Genomic DNA, 18,883 nt, shown 5'->3' with positions numbered 1-18,883 from the left:
CAGCTGTTCGTGAGCAGCACACACACGACCCCTCCTCTCTCACACACACACACACAACCCTCTTTCCCCCTACCCCCCTTCCCCACACACACTTGTAGTTCTCCTGGTGGTCAAATGAGGAGGTGGCTCATCAAGCCAGTGCCACCAACCAGTGTCAGCTCCACCAGCAGATTCAAGTAGAGGAACAGTTACAGGGCATAAGGAGTTTATTTTAAGCCTTGGCAGATTTATGCACTGTCTGCCTGGTGCAGGCATATTTTATTCACCTCTGTTCAAGTGGCTTATCCAAGCTGTCCTGCTGACTATTCATTTGCTTGATGGGAGGGAGCGCTCTATTCTGCCTTTTAACTGGGGATGTTCTGCTCCTGTTATTCTCCTGCTTAGAGGCCTATATCACTTCTTGATTATGATTATAAACTATAGGGTCACACATTTGTAAGGGCATACACAGTATGGACTCTCTCTCTCTCTTATTACTTACTTAATGGTGTGGAATATTGCCGATATGAGGAGTTCATTGTATATGGCAACAGTCATGTAGCGTGGTTCATGGAAGGCTGACGGTACGGTCCGGACAGCATAGCAGAGGTACACTCCCCACAGAAGAAACAGGAACTCAGCTAGATAAGGAGAGGTCAACAATAGATTGTCCTTAACTCTAACACACAAATAGCAGAGATGCACAACATACAATGACTGGAAATTTAAAATTATATTCTGTAAGATCTGCATTATTTACGACAACCATTGTTTGCTTTGGTTTGCACAAAATGGCATACATGTAACTTGTTATTTAGCAATACAATTCAAGGGTCTCCACATGTAGGGCTGGCACAATTATCATATGATTCTGTAAAAAAAAAAGAATTGTCATAATACATACATTTTAGGAGATGGAGGGATTCAACTTTATATTCAAGTAGATATAGTTTACTCAATAGCAGTTTTTCATTTTGACATGAAGTGGGTAAAAGTTGTAATCATTTTATGAGCAAAATGGCACGGTCACAAGGAGAAACCCACTTGTTTTTGAGACAGGGGTGTCATCAAAGCTGTGGTGTATTCATTAGGTATGTCTTAACAAATTTTCAAATATGCATTATGATACATTACAAGCTAAAAAAAAGTTATACAAAATGACAATTATGACCATAACCGTGGCCATTTGCATGACAATCAATCGTTATCCAAAATTTATCGTCACAGCCTTATCCTCATGTCCCGTCCGTTTTGAAAAGGCCACAATTCAGCAGGAAAGATTTGGCAAAATTCAAGGACTTCAGCCTGTCAAGTGTTGATGGCTGCACATCATGTAGTCACTAGCCACTGACAGTTACTAATTTTGCTGTGCCCGTGAGAGTTTCCCTTTCTGCCAACAGTGATTTCCCACTGCTTGACTGCCAGCCCACTGCCTCATTGACAGATCTCCTGCTGGATAGAGATCCTTTCTATTGTCCAAAGGTCGCTGGTAGTTAGCAAACAGAAAGGAAGTCTGAGTCTCTCATCTTGGTTTATTCTACATTCTAAGAACTGTACTTAGAACTGGCATTATCCTAAGTTCTCTGAACTGGTGTCAGAACTGTAAGACAGTCCAAGTCTCTCGTCTCTCCTTTATTCTATGTTTTTAGAACTATTCTCAGAACTGCTCAAAACTGTTTAAAACATTTTCCGTTGCATGCCCAAATGAATACGACCCACTTTTCAGAACTGTTTCAGGACTGATTCACTGTTATTCGGGAGCCCATAACGGTGATGCTAATTTATATTCCATTTCCAAGAACTGTTATCAGAACTGTAAAGCAGTCAGAGTCTCTCATCTTTCCTTTGTTCTACATTCTCAGAATTGCTCTCTATTGTCTGCCCATAAAAACAGCCCTAATTTACATTCATTCAATAATTAACACCAAAGACAACAGGGATCATGTCGGATTGTGGATTGTCATCTGTAAATAGTGATTAGAGTGTATTATTATTATTAATATTTTCTGAATCATGATGACTAATTATAAGCTATTTAATATGTCATCAGTATGCATGGTGAGCTGTTTGTAAATGCTGGTGGGAGGAATAAGTAATTTCTTATTAGATCAACACTTTTTTTTCATTAACTGATAAATAATTGTTATCATTATTGTAGAACCACAAAACAATACAAATAATAATTGTATGTTCTCTTTTTAAAATGATTTTCCTGTACAGCACCTTAGAAGGGTGGATATCGCCCACACGTTTCCAGAAGCTGTCAGAACAATCAGCGGGGCGGCTGACCCCCTACCCCCGACCGATCTCTCCTCTTCACCATTTCTATTTACAGGCACTCTAGCTGTCTCTGCCTCCCCTGCGAAGCTGCACAATGTTCTTACGCCTTATCTCAAACCCGTTGGTGAAAACACTCTCCTCTGACAGAGCAGAGCACATCGCTTCTCAGGGATCCATCCTCTTTAAAAAGGATTGGATGATAGGTCCTGTGTCTCAGCTGCCTGTCACATTCCCCTCTAGAAGGGGCTTGGCAATTCTCCAATTCTTCTCTTGTTATTCGGAGACTGGAGGAGTCCATTTGTGTTCCCACCTACAGTTTGGCTTTTGGGAATGATGAAACAAACAACAACAGCCCCAGTGGCGATGATAATAGGAGTAGGGCCTAGTATCAAATAAAATACAATTTTACTGGTCAGGTACACATACTTTGAAGATGTTATTGCGAGTGTAACGAAATGCTTATGTTCCCAACAGTGTAGTAATACCTAACAATACAATTTTTTGGGGGGGGGGGGGGGGGGGGGTGTATTTTTTTTTTTGAAATATAGAAATATTAGAACGAGCAAACCAGAGTCCGGAATATAAATGTATTCTGAACAAAAATATAAAGGCAACATGCAACAATTTCGAAGATTTTATAGTGTTATAGTTCATATAAGGAAATCAGTCAGGCCCTAATTAGGCCCTAATCTATGAATTTCACATGACTGTGCAGGGGTGCAACCATAGGCCCGTCAACTTGGCAGCCAGGTCCACCCACTGGGGAGTCAGGCCCAGCCAATAAGAATGAGTTTTTCCCAGAAAAGGGCTTTATTACAGGCATAAATACTCCTCAGCAAACACCCCACCCCCCCTCAGCCGATCCCACAGGGAAGTCCGATGTGGAGGTCCTGGGCTGGCGTGGTTATACATGGTCTGCGGTTGTGAGGCCAGTTGGACGTACTGACAAATTCTCTACAACGATGTTAGAGGCAGTTTATGATAGAGAAATGAACATTCAATTCTCTGCCAACAGCTCTGGTGAACATTCCTGCAGTCAGCAAACTTGAGACATCTGTGGCATTGTGTTGTGTGACAAAACTGCACATAAAATGGCTTTTAATTGTCCCCAGCACAAGGTGCACCTGTGTTATTATCATGCTGTTTAATCAGATTAATGACATGCCACACCTGTCAGGTGGATGGATTATCTTGTCAAAAGAGAAATGCTCAATAAAAGAGATATAAACAAACTTGTTGGCAACATTTGAGAGAAATTAGCTTTTTGTGCGTATTGAAAATGTTGTAGATTTTATATTTCAGCTCATGAAACATGGGACCAACACTTTACATGTTGCATTTATAATTTTGTTCAGTGTATGTACAGTGCCATTCTTAAATGGAAGAAGTTTGGAACCACCAAGACTCTTCCTAGAGCTGGTCGCCTGGCCAAACTGAGCATTCATGGGAGAAGGGCCTTGGTCAGGGATGTGACCAAGAACCCGATGGTCACTCTGACAGAGCTCTAGAGTTCCTCTGTGGAGATGGGAGAACCTTTCAGAAGGTCAATCATCACTGCAGCTCTCCACCAATCAGGCCTTTATGGTAGAATGGCCAGACGGAAGCCACTCCTCGGTAAAAGGCACATGACAACCAACTTGGAGTTTGCCAAAAGGAACCTAAAGACTCTCAGACCATGAGAAACAAGATTCTCTGGTCTGATGAAACCAAGATTGAACTATTTGGCCTGAATGAGAAGCATCACGTCTGGAGGATACCTGGCACCATCCCTATGGTGAAGCATGGTGGTGGCAGCATCATGCTGTGGGGATGTTTTCAGGGACTGGAAAACTAGTCAGGATCGAGGCAAAGATGAACGGAGCAAAGCACAGAAAGATCCTTGATAACAACTTGCTCCAAAGCACTCAGGACCTGAGACTGGGTGGAAGGTGAAGGGTAGAGTACGGGGTGGTAGCCGTCTAGTAACAGTGACTAACGTACAGGGCAGGGTACTGGGTACTGTTATAAAACCAAGATAATGAAAACGACAATTGGCGTAACCCTCTACAAACATAAAACGGAACGTCACAATGACATAATTTCAACCAGTTTTTAGCTTTAATGATGTCATTTACCCACTGGGTATTGACTAGGGGTCCACACTTCCGTCACGACTCACCGACTGCCATCATGTAGTCCCAGCGGTCGAGCAGGCACATGCTGAACTGCAGCCCATCGGGGGTGAGGCCCATGTTGATAAGAGCCAACGTCAGGTCAGGTGTCTGACACACGGCCGAGGTCCAGGCCACCAGGAACCACAGCACCACTAGCAAGATGACCCCCAGCAGACGCAGCACCCGCCAGCTGGTCATGTATGGGGTCCTTTGGGCTGTACGGGACAGGAACACCTTCAGCACCCTGGAGGAGGGAAGAGAGAGAAGGTTTTTGTTGTTCCCAAATCCGAAACAGGCAAAATTTGGCATCTAATGGCATCATTTTCTGGTTTTATGATTCTCATTGAGAAAAACATATAGCTATATTATAACCAACAGGTCTCTGTTATAAACAGGTAAAGATATCCTTTTCATTATTGCTTTATCATTATGTATTTTACAAATTATGGAACTTGACACAACTAACACTACTTTAACTGCAACTACTGTACTACCACCACTACCATCCCAACATTACTCCTTCAACCACTGCACTTTCTATTGTTTTGGTTATTACTTGTTCTATACTACCTGTACTGCTGCAAGCCCGTGCAAGCACTAGTATCTCACTGAGACGTGTGGGCTAGATTAGCATAGATATATAATGAGGAGATATTTTGACCTTTGAGTTCTCTGAGGGAACAACCATGATTGATCCTGTCTCAGATATGTGTGTGGGATTCCCCTAGAGGGTACTGACACTGAGGTCATGGTTCGAGCTTTCTACACCAGGAGGAATTTAATTGGTAATTTTGTCAGGTGAAGTAGCAGGCTGCCCTTTGGCCCCTCTTTTCTGCACTGCTCTCAAAACTATACTGACTGAAGTGGGGGTGTACCCCCTCCCGCCAAACACACAGGAGCAAACACACACACAGGCGCAAATACACACACACACACACACACACACACACACACACACACACACACACACACACACCTATTTCTTACATACACATGGTCATATTGAGTTGTTTCTCTACTGTCTCAGTGAAATGTAAAAAGGCCAACATGAGGGCCAACTCATTTCCAGAAGAGGAGAGTGGAGAAAACTCTATGCTACGGTAAGTAGTTCTGTGTGATTGAGAATGTAAAGTGCTACCTTTGCCTCTAAGTCCTCTCGCTTCGACTACTAAGAAGCAAAATAGAACGACTGCAAACCAGGACCAATTCTTAGAAGAACCTGGATATGAGAGCGCGCTCCACAGGGCAAACTCATCAAGGAGCATCATTGGGAAAATTGGGGGGAGAAAGGACTCAATGTTCTGGGCTGAATACTGCAGAAGTTATCCAATTTGGCCATATGTCATTGGTTTCTCTGCGTGATACATCTGGGGTGTATTCACTAGGATAGGTCGTAACGGAGAGGGACCTACATGATTATGCAGTTGCAAAACGTTTTCTACGGTGCAAAACATATTGTTGTTGTGTGTACTTATGAATACACCCCTGTGATTTAGGTTCCTTTGGCAAACTCCAAAAATAGAATGAATTACAACATACCTATAAAGCTTCAGGATCACTGTTCCATAGGCTGTGGCAAAGCCCAGGAGACGCACCCATCTCAGGAGGATACAGCGGAACATGCTGGGGTTGAAGTACAGTATCATCACCTAAAGACAAGTGGAGATACACATTACTTTGACTATATTTTAATTTATGTTAAAAAAAAGAGTGGGGCAGTCCCACTCCTTTAGTATTTTCCCTAGTGAAAAAGTGTAGTGAAAAAGCAAGGAGAGTGTGCTAGAGCGGATTGGATTCAAACCCATACCTACAGCGCTACATATAGTTGAAGTCGGAAGTTTACATATACTTAGGTTGGAGTCATTAAAACTGGTTTTTCAACCGCTCCACAAATGTTTTGTTAGCAAACTATAGATTTGGCAAGTCGGTTAGGACATCTACTTTGTGCATGACACAAGTCATTTTTCCAACAATTGTTAACAGACAGATTATTTCACTTATAAATCACTGTATTATAATTCCAGCAGGTCAGAAGTTTACATACACTAAGTTGGCTGTGCCTTTAAACAGCTTGGAATATTCCAGAAAATGTCATGGCTTTAGAAGCTTCTGATAGGCTAATTGACATCATTTGAGTCAATTGGAAATCAGCCAAGACCTCAGAAATAAATTGTAGACCTCCACAAGTCTGGTTCATCCTTGAGAGCAATTTCCAAACGCCTAAAGGTACCACGTTCATCGGTACAAACAATCGTATGCAAGTATAAACACCATGGGACCACGCAGCCATTATACTGCTCAAGAAGGAGACGTGTTCTGTCTCATAGAGATTAACGTACTTTGGTGCAAAAAGTGCAAATCAATCCCAGAACAACAGCAAAGGACCTTGTGAAGATGCTGGAGTAAACCGGTACAAAAGTATCTATATCCACAGTAAAACGAGTGCTATATCGACATAACCTGAAAGGCCGATCAGCAAGGAAGAAGCCACTGCTCCAGAACCACCATAAAAAAGCCAAACTACGGTTTACAACTGCACATGGGGACAAAGATTGTACTTTTTGGAGAAATACCCTCTGGTTTGATGGAACAAAAATATAACTGTTTGGCCATAATAACCATCGTCATGTTTGGAGGAAAAGGGGGAGCCTTGCAAGCCGAAGAACACCATCCCAACCGTGAAGTACGGGGTGGTAGCATCATGTTGTGGGGGTGCTTTGCTGCAGGAGGGACTGGTGCACTTCACAAAATAGATGGCATCATGAGGAAAGAAAATGTATGTGGATATATTGAAGCAACATCTCAAGACATCAGTGGACAATGGACAATGACCCCAAGCATACTTCCAAAGTTGTGGCAAAATGGCTTAAGGATAACAAAGTCAAGGTATTGGAGTGGCCATCACAAAACCCTGATCTCAATTCTATAGAAAATTTGTGGGCAGACCTGAAAAGGCGTGTGCGAGCAAGGAGGCCTACAAACCTGAATCAGTTACACCAGCTCTGTCAGGAGGAATGGACCAAAATACACCAAACTTATTGTGGGAAGCTTGTGGAAGGTTACCCGAAACGTTTGTCCCAAGTTAAACAATTTAGAGGCAATGCTACCAAATACTAATTGAGTGTATGTAAACTTCTGAACCACTGGAAATGTGATGAAAGAAATGCAAGCTGAAATAAATCATTCTCTCTACTATTATTCTGACATTTCACATTCTTAAAATAAACTGGTGATCCTAACTGACCTAAAACAGGGATTTTTTTACCAGTATTAAATGTCAGGAATTGTGAAAACTGAGTTTAAATGTATTTGGCTACTTCAACTGTAGCAGCGGCATAGACATGCTGGACCACCCCAGGCCACAACTCAAATTTAATTTATAACTGTAGGTTAATTTGACAGGAAAATGCACATTAATCAGCTTTTTTGTAAAGATGACAGATTTTGTGCCAGCCAGCTATTTTTCAACTTTAGTCCCTAGCCAGGTAAAACGACTACACATCAATGAGGAATCAGGCACTCCCATTTCTCTTTCTGCATTGCTGACAACTTCAGCTTTTGTTCATAGTCAAACACACAGATGCCGGAAAACATTGGGAACATATCTGATCTAAGCACAGCATTATTACCTAAAGGGATGAAGATCCACATTAACATAGGCTACACATCGAGCCACTACATTTCTCTTTCTGCATTGCTGACACAACTTCACCTTTTGTTAATAGTCAAACCCAGTAGCAGGAGAGCATCGGATACATGTCTGACCGCGGGGCCAGGCTGGCTGCCTCTCAACCTTCACATTGTTGTCTCATTTTCTGGATGTCGTCTAAATGGTGAGTCACAGGCATCTGCTTGGAAAATATTGTCCTGCCGTTAGCTCCTTGTGAAATTCATTCTAGTTCAAGTTCATTCTAGCTGATTATTGAAAGAGGCAAGGACTGGGGATAGAGGCACGAGGTCATGCATTGTCAACTGAACAAAGGGCAATGCTTGTTTGCGAGGTTTCTGTATGGTAACTCACTTATTTCATTATATATTCCAGCAGATGCAGAATCGCAAATGTCACATCTCAAGTGACTAAAATGGAGTTCAGTTATAAAACCTATACTGAATACACAATTTACAGTTGAAGTCGGAAGTTTACATACACTTAGGTTGGAGTCATTAAAACTCGTTTTTCAACCACTCCACACATTTCTTGTTAACAAACTATAGTTTTGGCAAGTCGGTTAAGACATCTACTTTGTGCATGACACAAGTCCTTTTTCCAACAATTGTTTACAGACAGATTATTTCACTTATAATTCACCTTATCACAATTCCAGCAGGTCAGAAGTTTACATAGACTAAGTTGACTGTGCCTTTAAACAGCTTGGAAAATTACAGAAAATTATGTCATGGCATAATTTGAGTCAATTGGAGGTGCACCTGTGGATGTATTTCAAGGCCTACCTTCAAACTCAGTGCCTCTTTGCTTGACATCATGGGAAAATTCAAAAGAAATCATCCAAGCCCTCAGAAAAAGAATTGTAGACCTCCACAAGTCTGGTTCATCTTTGGGAGCAATTTCCAAATGCCTGAAGATACCACGTTCATCTGTACAAACAATAGTTTTCGAGTATAAACACCATGGGACCACGCAGCTGACATACCGCTCAGGAAGGAGACGTGTTCTGTCTCAAAGAGATGAACGCACTTTGGTGCGAAAAGTACAAATCAATCACAGAACAACAGCAATGGACCTTGTGAAGATGCTGGAGGAAAGAGGTACAAATGTATCTATATCCACAGTAAAACAAGTCCTATATCGAGATAATCTGAAAGGCCGCTCAGCAAGGAAGAAGCCACTGCTCCAAAAGCGCCATAAAAAAGCCAGACTACGGTTTGCAACTGCACATGGGGACAAAGATTATACGTTTTGGAGAAATGTCCTCTGGTCTGATGAAACAAATCGAACTGTTTGGCTTGCAAGCCGAAGAACACCATCCCAATCGTGAAGCACGGGGGTGGCAGCATCATGTTGTGGGGGTGCTTTGCTGCAGGAGATACTGGTGCACTTCACAAAATAGATGGCATCATGAGACAGGAAAATGATGTGGATGTATTGAAGCAACATCTCAAGATATTAGTCAGGAAGTTAAAGCTTGGTCGCAAATGGGTCTTCCAAATGGACAATGACCCCAAGCATACTTCCAAAGTTGTGCCAAAATGGCTTAAGGATAACAAAGTCAAGGTATTGGAGTGGCCATCACAAACCCCTGACATCAATCCGATAGAAAATTTGTGGGCAGAACTGAAAAAGCGTGTGTGAGCAAAGAGGCCCACAAACCTGAATCAGTTACACCATCTGTCAGGAGGAACGGGCCAAAATTCACCCAACTTATTGTGGGAAGCTTGTGGAAGGCTACCCGAAACGTTTGACCCAAGTTAAACAATTTAAAGGCAAAGCTACCAAATACGAATTGAGTGTATGTAAACTTGTGACCCACTGGGAATGTGATGAAAGAAATAAAAGCTGAAATAAATCATTCTCTCTACTATTATTCTGACATTTCACATTCTTAAAATAAAGTGGTGATCCTAACTGACCTAAAACAGGGAATTTTTACTAGGATTAAATGTCAGGAATTGTGAAAAACTGAGTTTAAATGTATTTGGCTAAGGTGCACGTAAACTTCTGACTTCAACTGTAACTATTATGTCAACCACACAACCAGTATGTCAGCCAAATTAGTAACGTCCTTCTCACGAGCTAGTCTACATATTTGAGAATGTTCAAGTTGAGCTGTTGTCCCTGCTCCACAGACTGAACTGCTTTGCTGGCTTTCAGCAAAATAACAAAAAAGCACCAGGTTTTAGACGCTTCCACGATACTCACTACCTATCCCTGCAAATAAGTGTGATAGCCACCCCAATCCCATTTCCTTCCTTGTTTACATATTGCATGTACTCTACAAATCAGACCTGCGTTCAAATAGTATTATTTTTTTATTTAAATTCTAAAGGTGCGCTCGATTGAACTTGCATGACACAATGGAACCAATGGAATAGTCCCAAAAAGTGAGAACCCCAGCCATCTGGCCCTCCAGTTCGGCTAAATCAAAACACTCAAAGCATTTGAGAGGCAACAAATATCATTTCTAATCCAGGTTTAGTACAACCTTCACATTTCCACAGCTATACACTATAGCTCCCAGAGATACAGTTTTATCTCGTCTCTATGGTATATTCCACAACTCGAAGTATGCAGTGTGGCTGTTTGAGAGATGGCAGGTATTCTCTATAATTAAGCAGAGCGACAGCACCTGTCCCCTGCGGCGAGATGGCAGAACATCGGCAACCAGCTTGCTTAACTCGCAAACAGGGGAAATGTTCTCGTAGATATGGGATGAAACAATGGCACAGTGCCACACACAACCCGTAAAGCACATATCACACTTCCATGATATGAGAGGAGGCCTCATTTAGCTGCAGAATTCACTGGAAGAAAATGTTGGTAAAACTTGACCTGAAAGGTACCTAGGTAAGGACTTCATAACACATTCATAACCCATACATACCACATTCATAAGCCATACATACCACATTCATAAGCAATACATAAGGACACCTTCATGATGATATGACAAGCTTTAGCTGCACTTTTCTTGAATGGTACCTGCATAAGGACTTCATAACACATTATTAACCATCCATAGGCCATTCATAAGCAGTACATCTAGGCACTTCATAGATGCTTATGTCAACAAGTTGCCTGCATTATTAATCCTTTACCCAAAGTGTTGCCTATATCAAGCACTGTCAACAGAACATTTGTACAAAGTTTTGATTTACGCACGCATCTCTCATCTCTGTGATAGGGAAATAGGTACACCTACAGTCTATGGATTTAAATGCATGTGCGTAATGTAGGAAAGATCCACAATTACTAGTAGTACACCCTTATTGCATCCACTTGTCATGGCCAGAAGCAATGAAAGCAACACAAGACTGGCAGCACTGGAGATCTTTAAGTTAATGTTCTTCCAGGAATAAAAAAGCAAGTAAGTGAGTATACCCTAATTGTCCAAGATGCATTTATATCCTATACATTAAGAAGAAATACTATCAAAATCTTTTCAGCGCGGTCTCTCGCTCATCATGCATCATGACTGTAAATGTGATCGAGGGCATCAAGGAATTGCTGCAGTCAGCCGACATGTATCCCTGGCTGTAAGCTGGCTTTTAAAGTTCCAAAGCTTTCCATTTGCATGCGAGTCATGAAAAGTGTATATAAAGCCACGTCCATATGTGGAGGGCTTAGAGTGGTGACGCTATTGGTAAAGTAAATGACTGCAGTCACTTATGAGACACATTAACTGGTTGGTACACAGGCAAGAGACAGACTCCTGTATATCATACATGTATTGCCAAGTTGGTTTCCTTCAAAGTTACTTATATTTTCCTAATGTACAGTAGTATCTGAGGCTAGAAACGGGAATGTTATGAGTTTGATTGAGGAGCGAAATGTAACAGTGTACAGAGCACGCACACACACACACATACAGCACGACCAACAGCGACATCACAACAACACTCAAATGACAACAATGGGATTCATATTGTATACCCCTCCCAAACATAGCCACCAGTTACATACTCATTAACTGCATTTGATCATGTTCTTCATAAACTCACTGTACTGATAACCTCCGGCTAGTATTAGTTGTATCCAGGCTTCTGTAGTAACCAAGCCCTGTCCCACATTCCTCCATGACAAGTCAAAATACATCACGTCCCAAACAAGACGTACAACTAGGCCAAATATACGCAAGCACACACGTGCAATACCACACACACGCAATACCCAGCAGAGTATAACTTGCATGGGACACTCAAACAAGCAAAAGAGAAGGACATGTTTGTTTCCAGCATCAACCTGCTAAGGTGGCTTCCTCTTCTTTCCCCTCTCCATACCCCCAACTCCTCCCAATAAATTAACCAGCAGATGTATTTTTAATACAAGTTGCGCTAGAACTTGACGGACTCTTTAAAAATTGAGCGCCACGGCAGAGCAGCTGCACTAAGCTGCGGCTGTGGCAACAGCAGCAGCAGGAGGAGAGCACATCACTGTGGAAGAGAGAGAGAGGGGGTGAGAGAGAGTGAGAGAAAGAATAGAGAGAGATAACCAGGGTTGCATGAGCACATTGGAGTGAGGAGTTCCTGGGTCCTGTGGCAGAAGAGATGAAAAGGGGAAAGTATATTTTGGGGGGATGGAGTCACTCCACTTTGGCCTGAGGTGCAAAAACTTTGAGGACTGGAGTGGTGCACCCCTGGTTTAAAAGTATATCACAACGATAATGATGACAACCAAACCATAGTGGTATTGTTGATAAGCTTAGGTTTATCTCCCCATTTGTGTGTAATGCACCAAAAATAATGTTCAGTAAAAAAAAACATGGTGAGGTGAGGTCTCCCAGTGCATAACGCGGTTACTACGTAACATTGTTACAATATAACGTTGTTACCATGTTGTCACTATGTTACATTGTTCCTACGTTACGTTGTTACTACATCACGTTATAATAAAGTTGAGTTATTACTAAGTTGCATTATTCCTAGGTTACGTTATTACTAAGTTACGTTATTACTAAGTTATGTAAATACTACATCGCTACAGAGACATTGGGCTTTTCCTCTCAGGCTAGAGTTATAGCAATCTCTAAAGCTTACTTTAGCCAACAACACCGAACCTCATCCTTGTCAACAAACTTTTAATAGTCCCTCCTGTGTGGTTTACTTCTCTGGCTTTGTTTTCCCTTTTTCTTTTATAATTTTCCAAATGTGTTCTCTAGACAGCTGTGTTTTGCAGTTGGCAGCCATTGAAGGTATTTGAAGTGAGTGAATTTGAAATCCCTGTAGCTCCATAAAAACGCCATGCAACGTTGGCTGTAAGCTCCCCGTCTGTTAAAACTCTGTGTGGCGCTCTAGGTTGGACTGTACGACACACTTTAAAGCATTACTCACACACACCAGCTGTGTTGTCATCCAGGATGTCTGTGGCTTGTTTTTTTGTGTCATTTTAAAATATAGCTGTGATATATCAATTCAGAGGGACTGTGGACAATGGACAGGCATGCAGACGGTCAGAGACACACAAATGCACACACACGCACACACAAAGTCACAAACAAACACACGTCTAAATTGGAGACTTACGGTAGAGTAGAGAAGCAAGGCTCCAAACAAGATGGCTTCCAGGAGGATAAGACCAGATGCTCGGATCCTCTACAAAAAAAGAGCGAGAGAGAGAGAGACTCAACAGTAGAGAACAATAGAGAGCACTCAGCCATGCAATCTCCATAGACAAACATTGACAGTAGAATGTCCCGTACTGAAGAGCTAAGTGACTTTCAACATGGAACCGTCATAGGATGCCACCTTTCCAACAAGTCAGTTCGTCAAATTTCTGCCTTGCTAAAGCTGCCCCGGTCAACTATAAGTGCTGTTATTGTAAATTGGAAATGTCTAGGAACAACAACTGCTCAACCAGGAAGTGGTAGGCCACACAAGCTCAGAGAACGGGACCGCTGAGTGCTGAAGCACGTAGACATTCTAGACGATTCTGTACTTGCAACAGTTGCCACAAACAGAGACAATGCCCCCATGCACAAAGCGAGGTCCATACAGAAGTGGTTTGTCGAGATCGGTGTGGAAGAACTTTACTGGCCTGCACAGAGCCTTGAGCTCAACCCCATCTAACATCTTTGGGATGAATTGGAACGGACGAGTGTCGCCCAACATCAGTGCCCAACCTATCTAATTCTTGTGTGGCTCAATGGAAGCCAGTCCCCGTAGCAATGTTCCAACATCTAGAGGAAAGCTTTCCCAGAAGAGTGGAGGCTGTTAAAGCAGCAGAGAACACGTTCTCATTTACAGCAACGACCTGGGGAATAGTTACAGGGGAGAGGAGGGGAATGAATGAGCCAAATGTAAGTCATAGAGTTTCTAGGATGATCTACACAATCATATTATATGAGAGAAATTGTCATCCATTCACTCATTCTGAATCTACTCGGCTGAAAATAAATAAAGAATTTGACTCAATGGCACAACACAATGGATATGAATTATCAAGATAGTCCCTTTGTTGAACTGCTCTGCTACCAATCATGTTAGTGAAAATGAGCGAGGGCCACGGGACAACTCTGGGCTTAATTTAATTACTCATTATATCCTAGAAGGCAATGTATTTATGTAAATATGTAAATTCACACATCTCAAGGGACATCTCATCTGAACTGCATTTCTGAAAGATTCTTATATGGAACAACCCAAGCTTCGAATCGTGGCATATAGCTGGATATACAAAACAAACGGCCTGGCATGTGTGGACTCTCTAAGAGACAACCATATTGGAATATCATATACAGGTTTGTTTAACCCTGTCCTATAGTGTGTCAAAAACCATCACTGCTGTGGAATACGTACTGCAAAAGGTGCCCTTAGGATGAGACATGAAAAAATCCCATGACACTTAATGCTTGATTATGGCTGCCAGAGTTCTGGCTATACTCACCCTGGGCCCTCCCCAGTTTCAAATTGGCCCAATCACTCATCACCTCTCCACAGTGGAAATGGATTCCGTGTGATGAACATTCTGGCACAAAATGGCTACCATGCATCACCCGGGTGGATGTTACTACAAATTGGTGTTGGGTGGAATAATGAGTTACTCCAGATCAAGGTAAAGTGCTTTGAGACCAGATGAAAAGCACTATGTCAATGGAATCCATTACTACAACAGAAGACCGTCAAATGTTCCCAAGAACTCTAAGGCTGTCACAATGACTACCACCCTGTAGCACTCACATCTGTAATCATGAAGGGCTTTGAAAGGCTGGTCATGGCACACAACTCCATCATCCCAGACACCCTAGACACAATCCAATTTGACCACCCCAACAGATCTACAGATGATGCAATCTCAACTGTACTCCACATTGCCCTCTCCTACCTGGAAGAGAGGAATACCTATGTAAGAATGCTGTTCATCAACTACAGCTCAACGTTCAACACAATAGTGCCCTCCATGCTCGTCACCAAGCTTAGGACCCTGGGACTGAACACCTCCCTCTGTAACTGGATCCTGGACTTAATGACGGGCTGACCCCAGGTGGTGAGAGTAGGTAACAGAACTAGTTTGAAGATGGCTGCCGTTTTATGGGCTCTACACCAACTGTGCTATTTATTTATTTTTTTCGCATTGTTTGTAACTTATGTTGTACATAATGTTGCTGCTACAGTCTCTTATGACCAAAAACAGCTTCTGGACATCAGAACAGCGATTACTCACCTTAAACTGGACGACGAATAATTTTTCTTTAATGAGTCGGACGAGAGGGATTTACTCCAGACACCCGAACAGGCCCTCATCCCTGTCATTCGCAGGAGAAAGTGACAGAGGTATCGCGGAAGGAGATCAGGGTGCCTTGTGAGCACCCGGTGAGATGAGTGGCTAATCCGCCTTTGCAATCAGTACTATTGGCCAACATACAATCACTGGATAATAAAGTGGACAAAGCACATATATCCGACCAACGGGACATTAAAAACTGTAATATCTTATGTTTCACCGAGTCGTGGCTGAACGACGACATGAATAACATACCGCTGGTGGGTTATACCCTGTATTGGCAGGATAGAACAGCAGCCTCTGGTAAGACAAGGTGTGGCAGTCTATGTATATTTGTTAAACAACAGCAAGTGCACGATATCTAAGGAAGTCTCGAGGTTTGGCTCACCTGAAATAGAGTATCTCATGATAAGCTGTAGACCACACTATCTACCTAGAGAGTTTTCATCTATATTCTTCGTAGCTATCTATCACCACAAACCGATGCTGGTACTAAGACCGCACTCAATGAGCTGTATACGGCCATAAGCAAACAGGAAAACGCTCAATCAGAGGCGGCGCTCCTAGTGGCCGGGGACTTTAATGCAGGGAAACTTGAATCCGTTTAACCCAATTTCTACCAGCATGTTAAATGTGCAGCAAGAGGGGAAAAAAATCTAGACCACCTTTACTCCACACACAGAGACGCACACAAAGCTCTCCCTCACCCACAATTTGGTAAATTTTACCATAATTCTATCCTCCTGATTCCTGCTGACAAGCAAAAATTAAAGCAGGAAGCACCACTGACTCGGTCAATAAAAAAGTGGTCAGACGAAACAGATGCTAAGCTACAGGACTGTTTTTCTAGCACAGACTGGAATATGTTCCGGGATTCTTCCGATGGCATTGAGGAGTACACCACATCAGTCACTGGCTTCATCAATAAGTGCATCGATGACGTCGTCCCCACAGTGACTGTACGTACATACCCCAACCAGAAGCCATGGATTACAGGTAACATCCGCACTGAGCTAAGGGTAGAGTTGCCACTTTCAAGGAGCAGGACTCTGACCCGGAAGCTTATAAGAAATCCCGCTATGCCTCCCGAAGAACCATCAAACAGGCAAAGCGTCAATACAGGACTAAGATCGAATCGTACTACACCGGCTCCAATGCTTGTCTAATGTGGCAGGGCTTGCAAACAATTACAGACTACAAAGGGAAGCAAAGCCGAGAGCTTCCCAGTGACATGAGCTAAATGACTTCTATACTCGCTTCGAGGCAAGTGCCACTGAAACATGAATGAGAGCATCACCTGTTCTAGACGACTGTGTGATCACACTCTCCGCAGCCGATGTGAGTAAGACCTTTAAGCAGGTTAACATTCACAAGGCCGCAGGGCCAGATGGATTACCAGGATGTGTACTCCGAGCATACGCTGACCAACTGGCAAGTGTCTTCACTGACATTTTCAACCTCTCCCTGTCTGAGTCTGTAAACCAACATGTTTCAAGCAGACCACCATAGTCCCTGTGCCCAAGAACACTAAGGTAACCTGACTAAATGACTACCGACCCGTAGCACTTACGTCTGTAGCCATGAAGTGCTTTGTAAGGCTGGTCATGGCTCACATCAACACCATTATCCCAGACACCCTAGACCCACTCCAATGTGCATACCGCCCCAATAAATCCACAGATGACGCAATCTCTATTGCACTCCACACTGCCCTTTCACACCTGGACAAAAGGAACACGTATGTGAGAATGCTATTCATTGACTACAGCTCAGGGTTCAACACCATTGGCCCTGGGACTAAACACCTCCCTCTGCAACTGGATCCTGGACTTCCTGATGGGCAGCCCCCAGGTGGTAAGGGTAAGTAACAACACATATGCCACGCTGATCCTCAACATGGGGGCCCCTCAGAGGTGCATGCCAGGTGCCGTCCTGTACTCCCTGTTCACTCATGACTGCAGGGTCAGGCATGACTCCAACACCATCATTAAGTTTGCAGATGACAACAGTGGTAGGCTTGATCACCGACAACGACGAGACAGCCTATAGGGAGGAGGTCAGAGACCTGGCCGTGTGGTGCCAGGACAACAACCTCTCCCTCAATATGATCAATACAAACGAGATGATTGTGGACTACAGTAAAAGGAGAACCAAGCACGACCCCATTCTCATCGATGGGGCTGTAGTGGAGCAGGTTGAGAGCTTCAAGTTCCTTGGTGCCCACATCACCAACAAACTAACATGGTCCAAGCACACCAAAACAGTAGTGAAGACGACACGACAAAACCTATTCCCCCTCAGGAGACTGAAAAGATATGGCATGGGTCCTCAGATCCTCAAAAGGTTCTACAGCTGCACCATCGAGAGCATCCTGACGGGTTGTATCACTGCCTGGTATGGCCACTGCTCGGCCTCCGACCACAAGGGATTACAGAGGGTAGTGCGTACACCCCAGTACATCACTGGGGCCAAGCTTCCTGCCATCCAGGACCTCTATACCAGGCGGTGTCAGAGGAAGGCCCTAAAAATTGTCAAAGACTTCAGCCACCCTAGTCATAGCATGTTCTCTCTGCCACCGCACGGCAAGCTGTACCGGATCGCCAAGTCTAGGTCCAAGAGGCTTCTAAAACAGCTTCTACCCCCAAGCCATAAGACTCCTGAACATCTAATTAAATGGCTACCCAGACTATTTGCATTGCCCCCCCCCCCTCTCTTTATGCTGCTGCTACTCTCTGTTATTATCTATGCATAGCCCACTTAATAACTCTACCTACATGTACATATTACCTAAATTACCTTGACTAACTGGTGCCGCCGCATATTGGCTCTGTAATGGTACCCTCTGTGTAAAGCCTCGCTATTGTTATTTTATTGCTGCTCTTCAATTATTTGTTACTTTTATTTAGGTATTTTTCTTAAAACTGCATTATTTGTTCAGGGCTTGTAAGTAAGCATTTCACTGCAAGGTGAACAACACTTGTTGTATTCGGAGCATGTGACAAATAAAATTTGATTTGATTTGACATCCGCCACACTGACCCTCAACACAGGGGCCCCCCAGGGGTGTGTGCTTAGC

General features: G+C 43.1%; 1 protein-coding gene across 1 annotated transcript in view; it reads right to left on the bottom strand.

Annotated features, from left to right (window-relative positions):
• gpr158b (G protein-coupled receptor 158b) overlaps positions 1-18,883 on the bottom strand; it is a 94,799-nt gene that overhangs the window by 17,115 nt on the left and 58,801 nt on the right. The window contains exons 5-8 of the mRNA XM_021612743.3: positions 13,611-13,679; positions 5,952-6,061; positions 4,418-4,656; positions 482-620 (exon numbers count right to left, since the gene is read on the bottom strand). Coding sequence (XP_021468418.2) covers positions 482-620; positions 4,418-4,656; positions 5,952-6,061; positions 13,611-13,679 — 557 coding nt within the window. The remainder of the gene's footprint in view (positions 1-481; positions 621-4,417; positions 4,657-5,951; positions 6,062-13,610; positions 13,680-18,883) is intronic.

This window comes from Oncorhynchus mykiss, chromosome 8, assembly GCF_057628025.1.
Source record: "Oncorhynchus mykiss isolate SJ-2025 chromosome 8, ASM5762802v1, whole genome shotgun sequence".
NCBI lineage: Eukaryota > Metazoa > Chordata > Actinopteri > Salmoniformes > Salmonidae > Oncorhynchus > Oncorhynchus mykiss.
The sequence above is the reverse complement of the archived record's forward strand: the minus strand, read 5'-3'. Positions and strand labels throughout refer to the sequence as shown.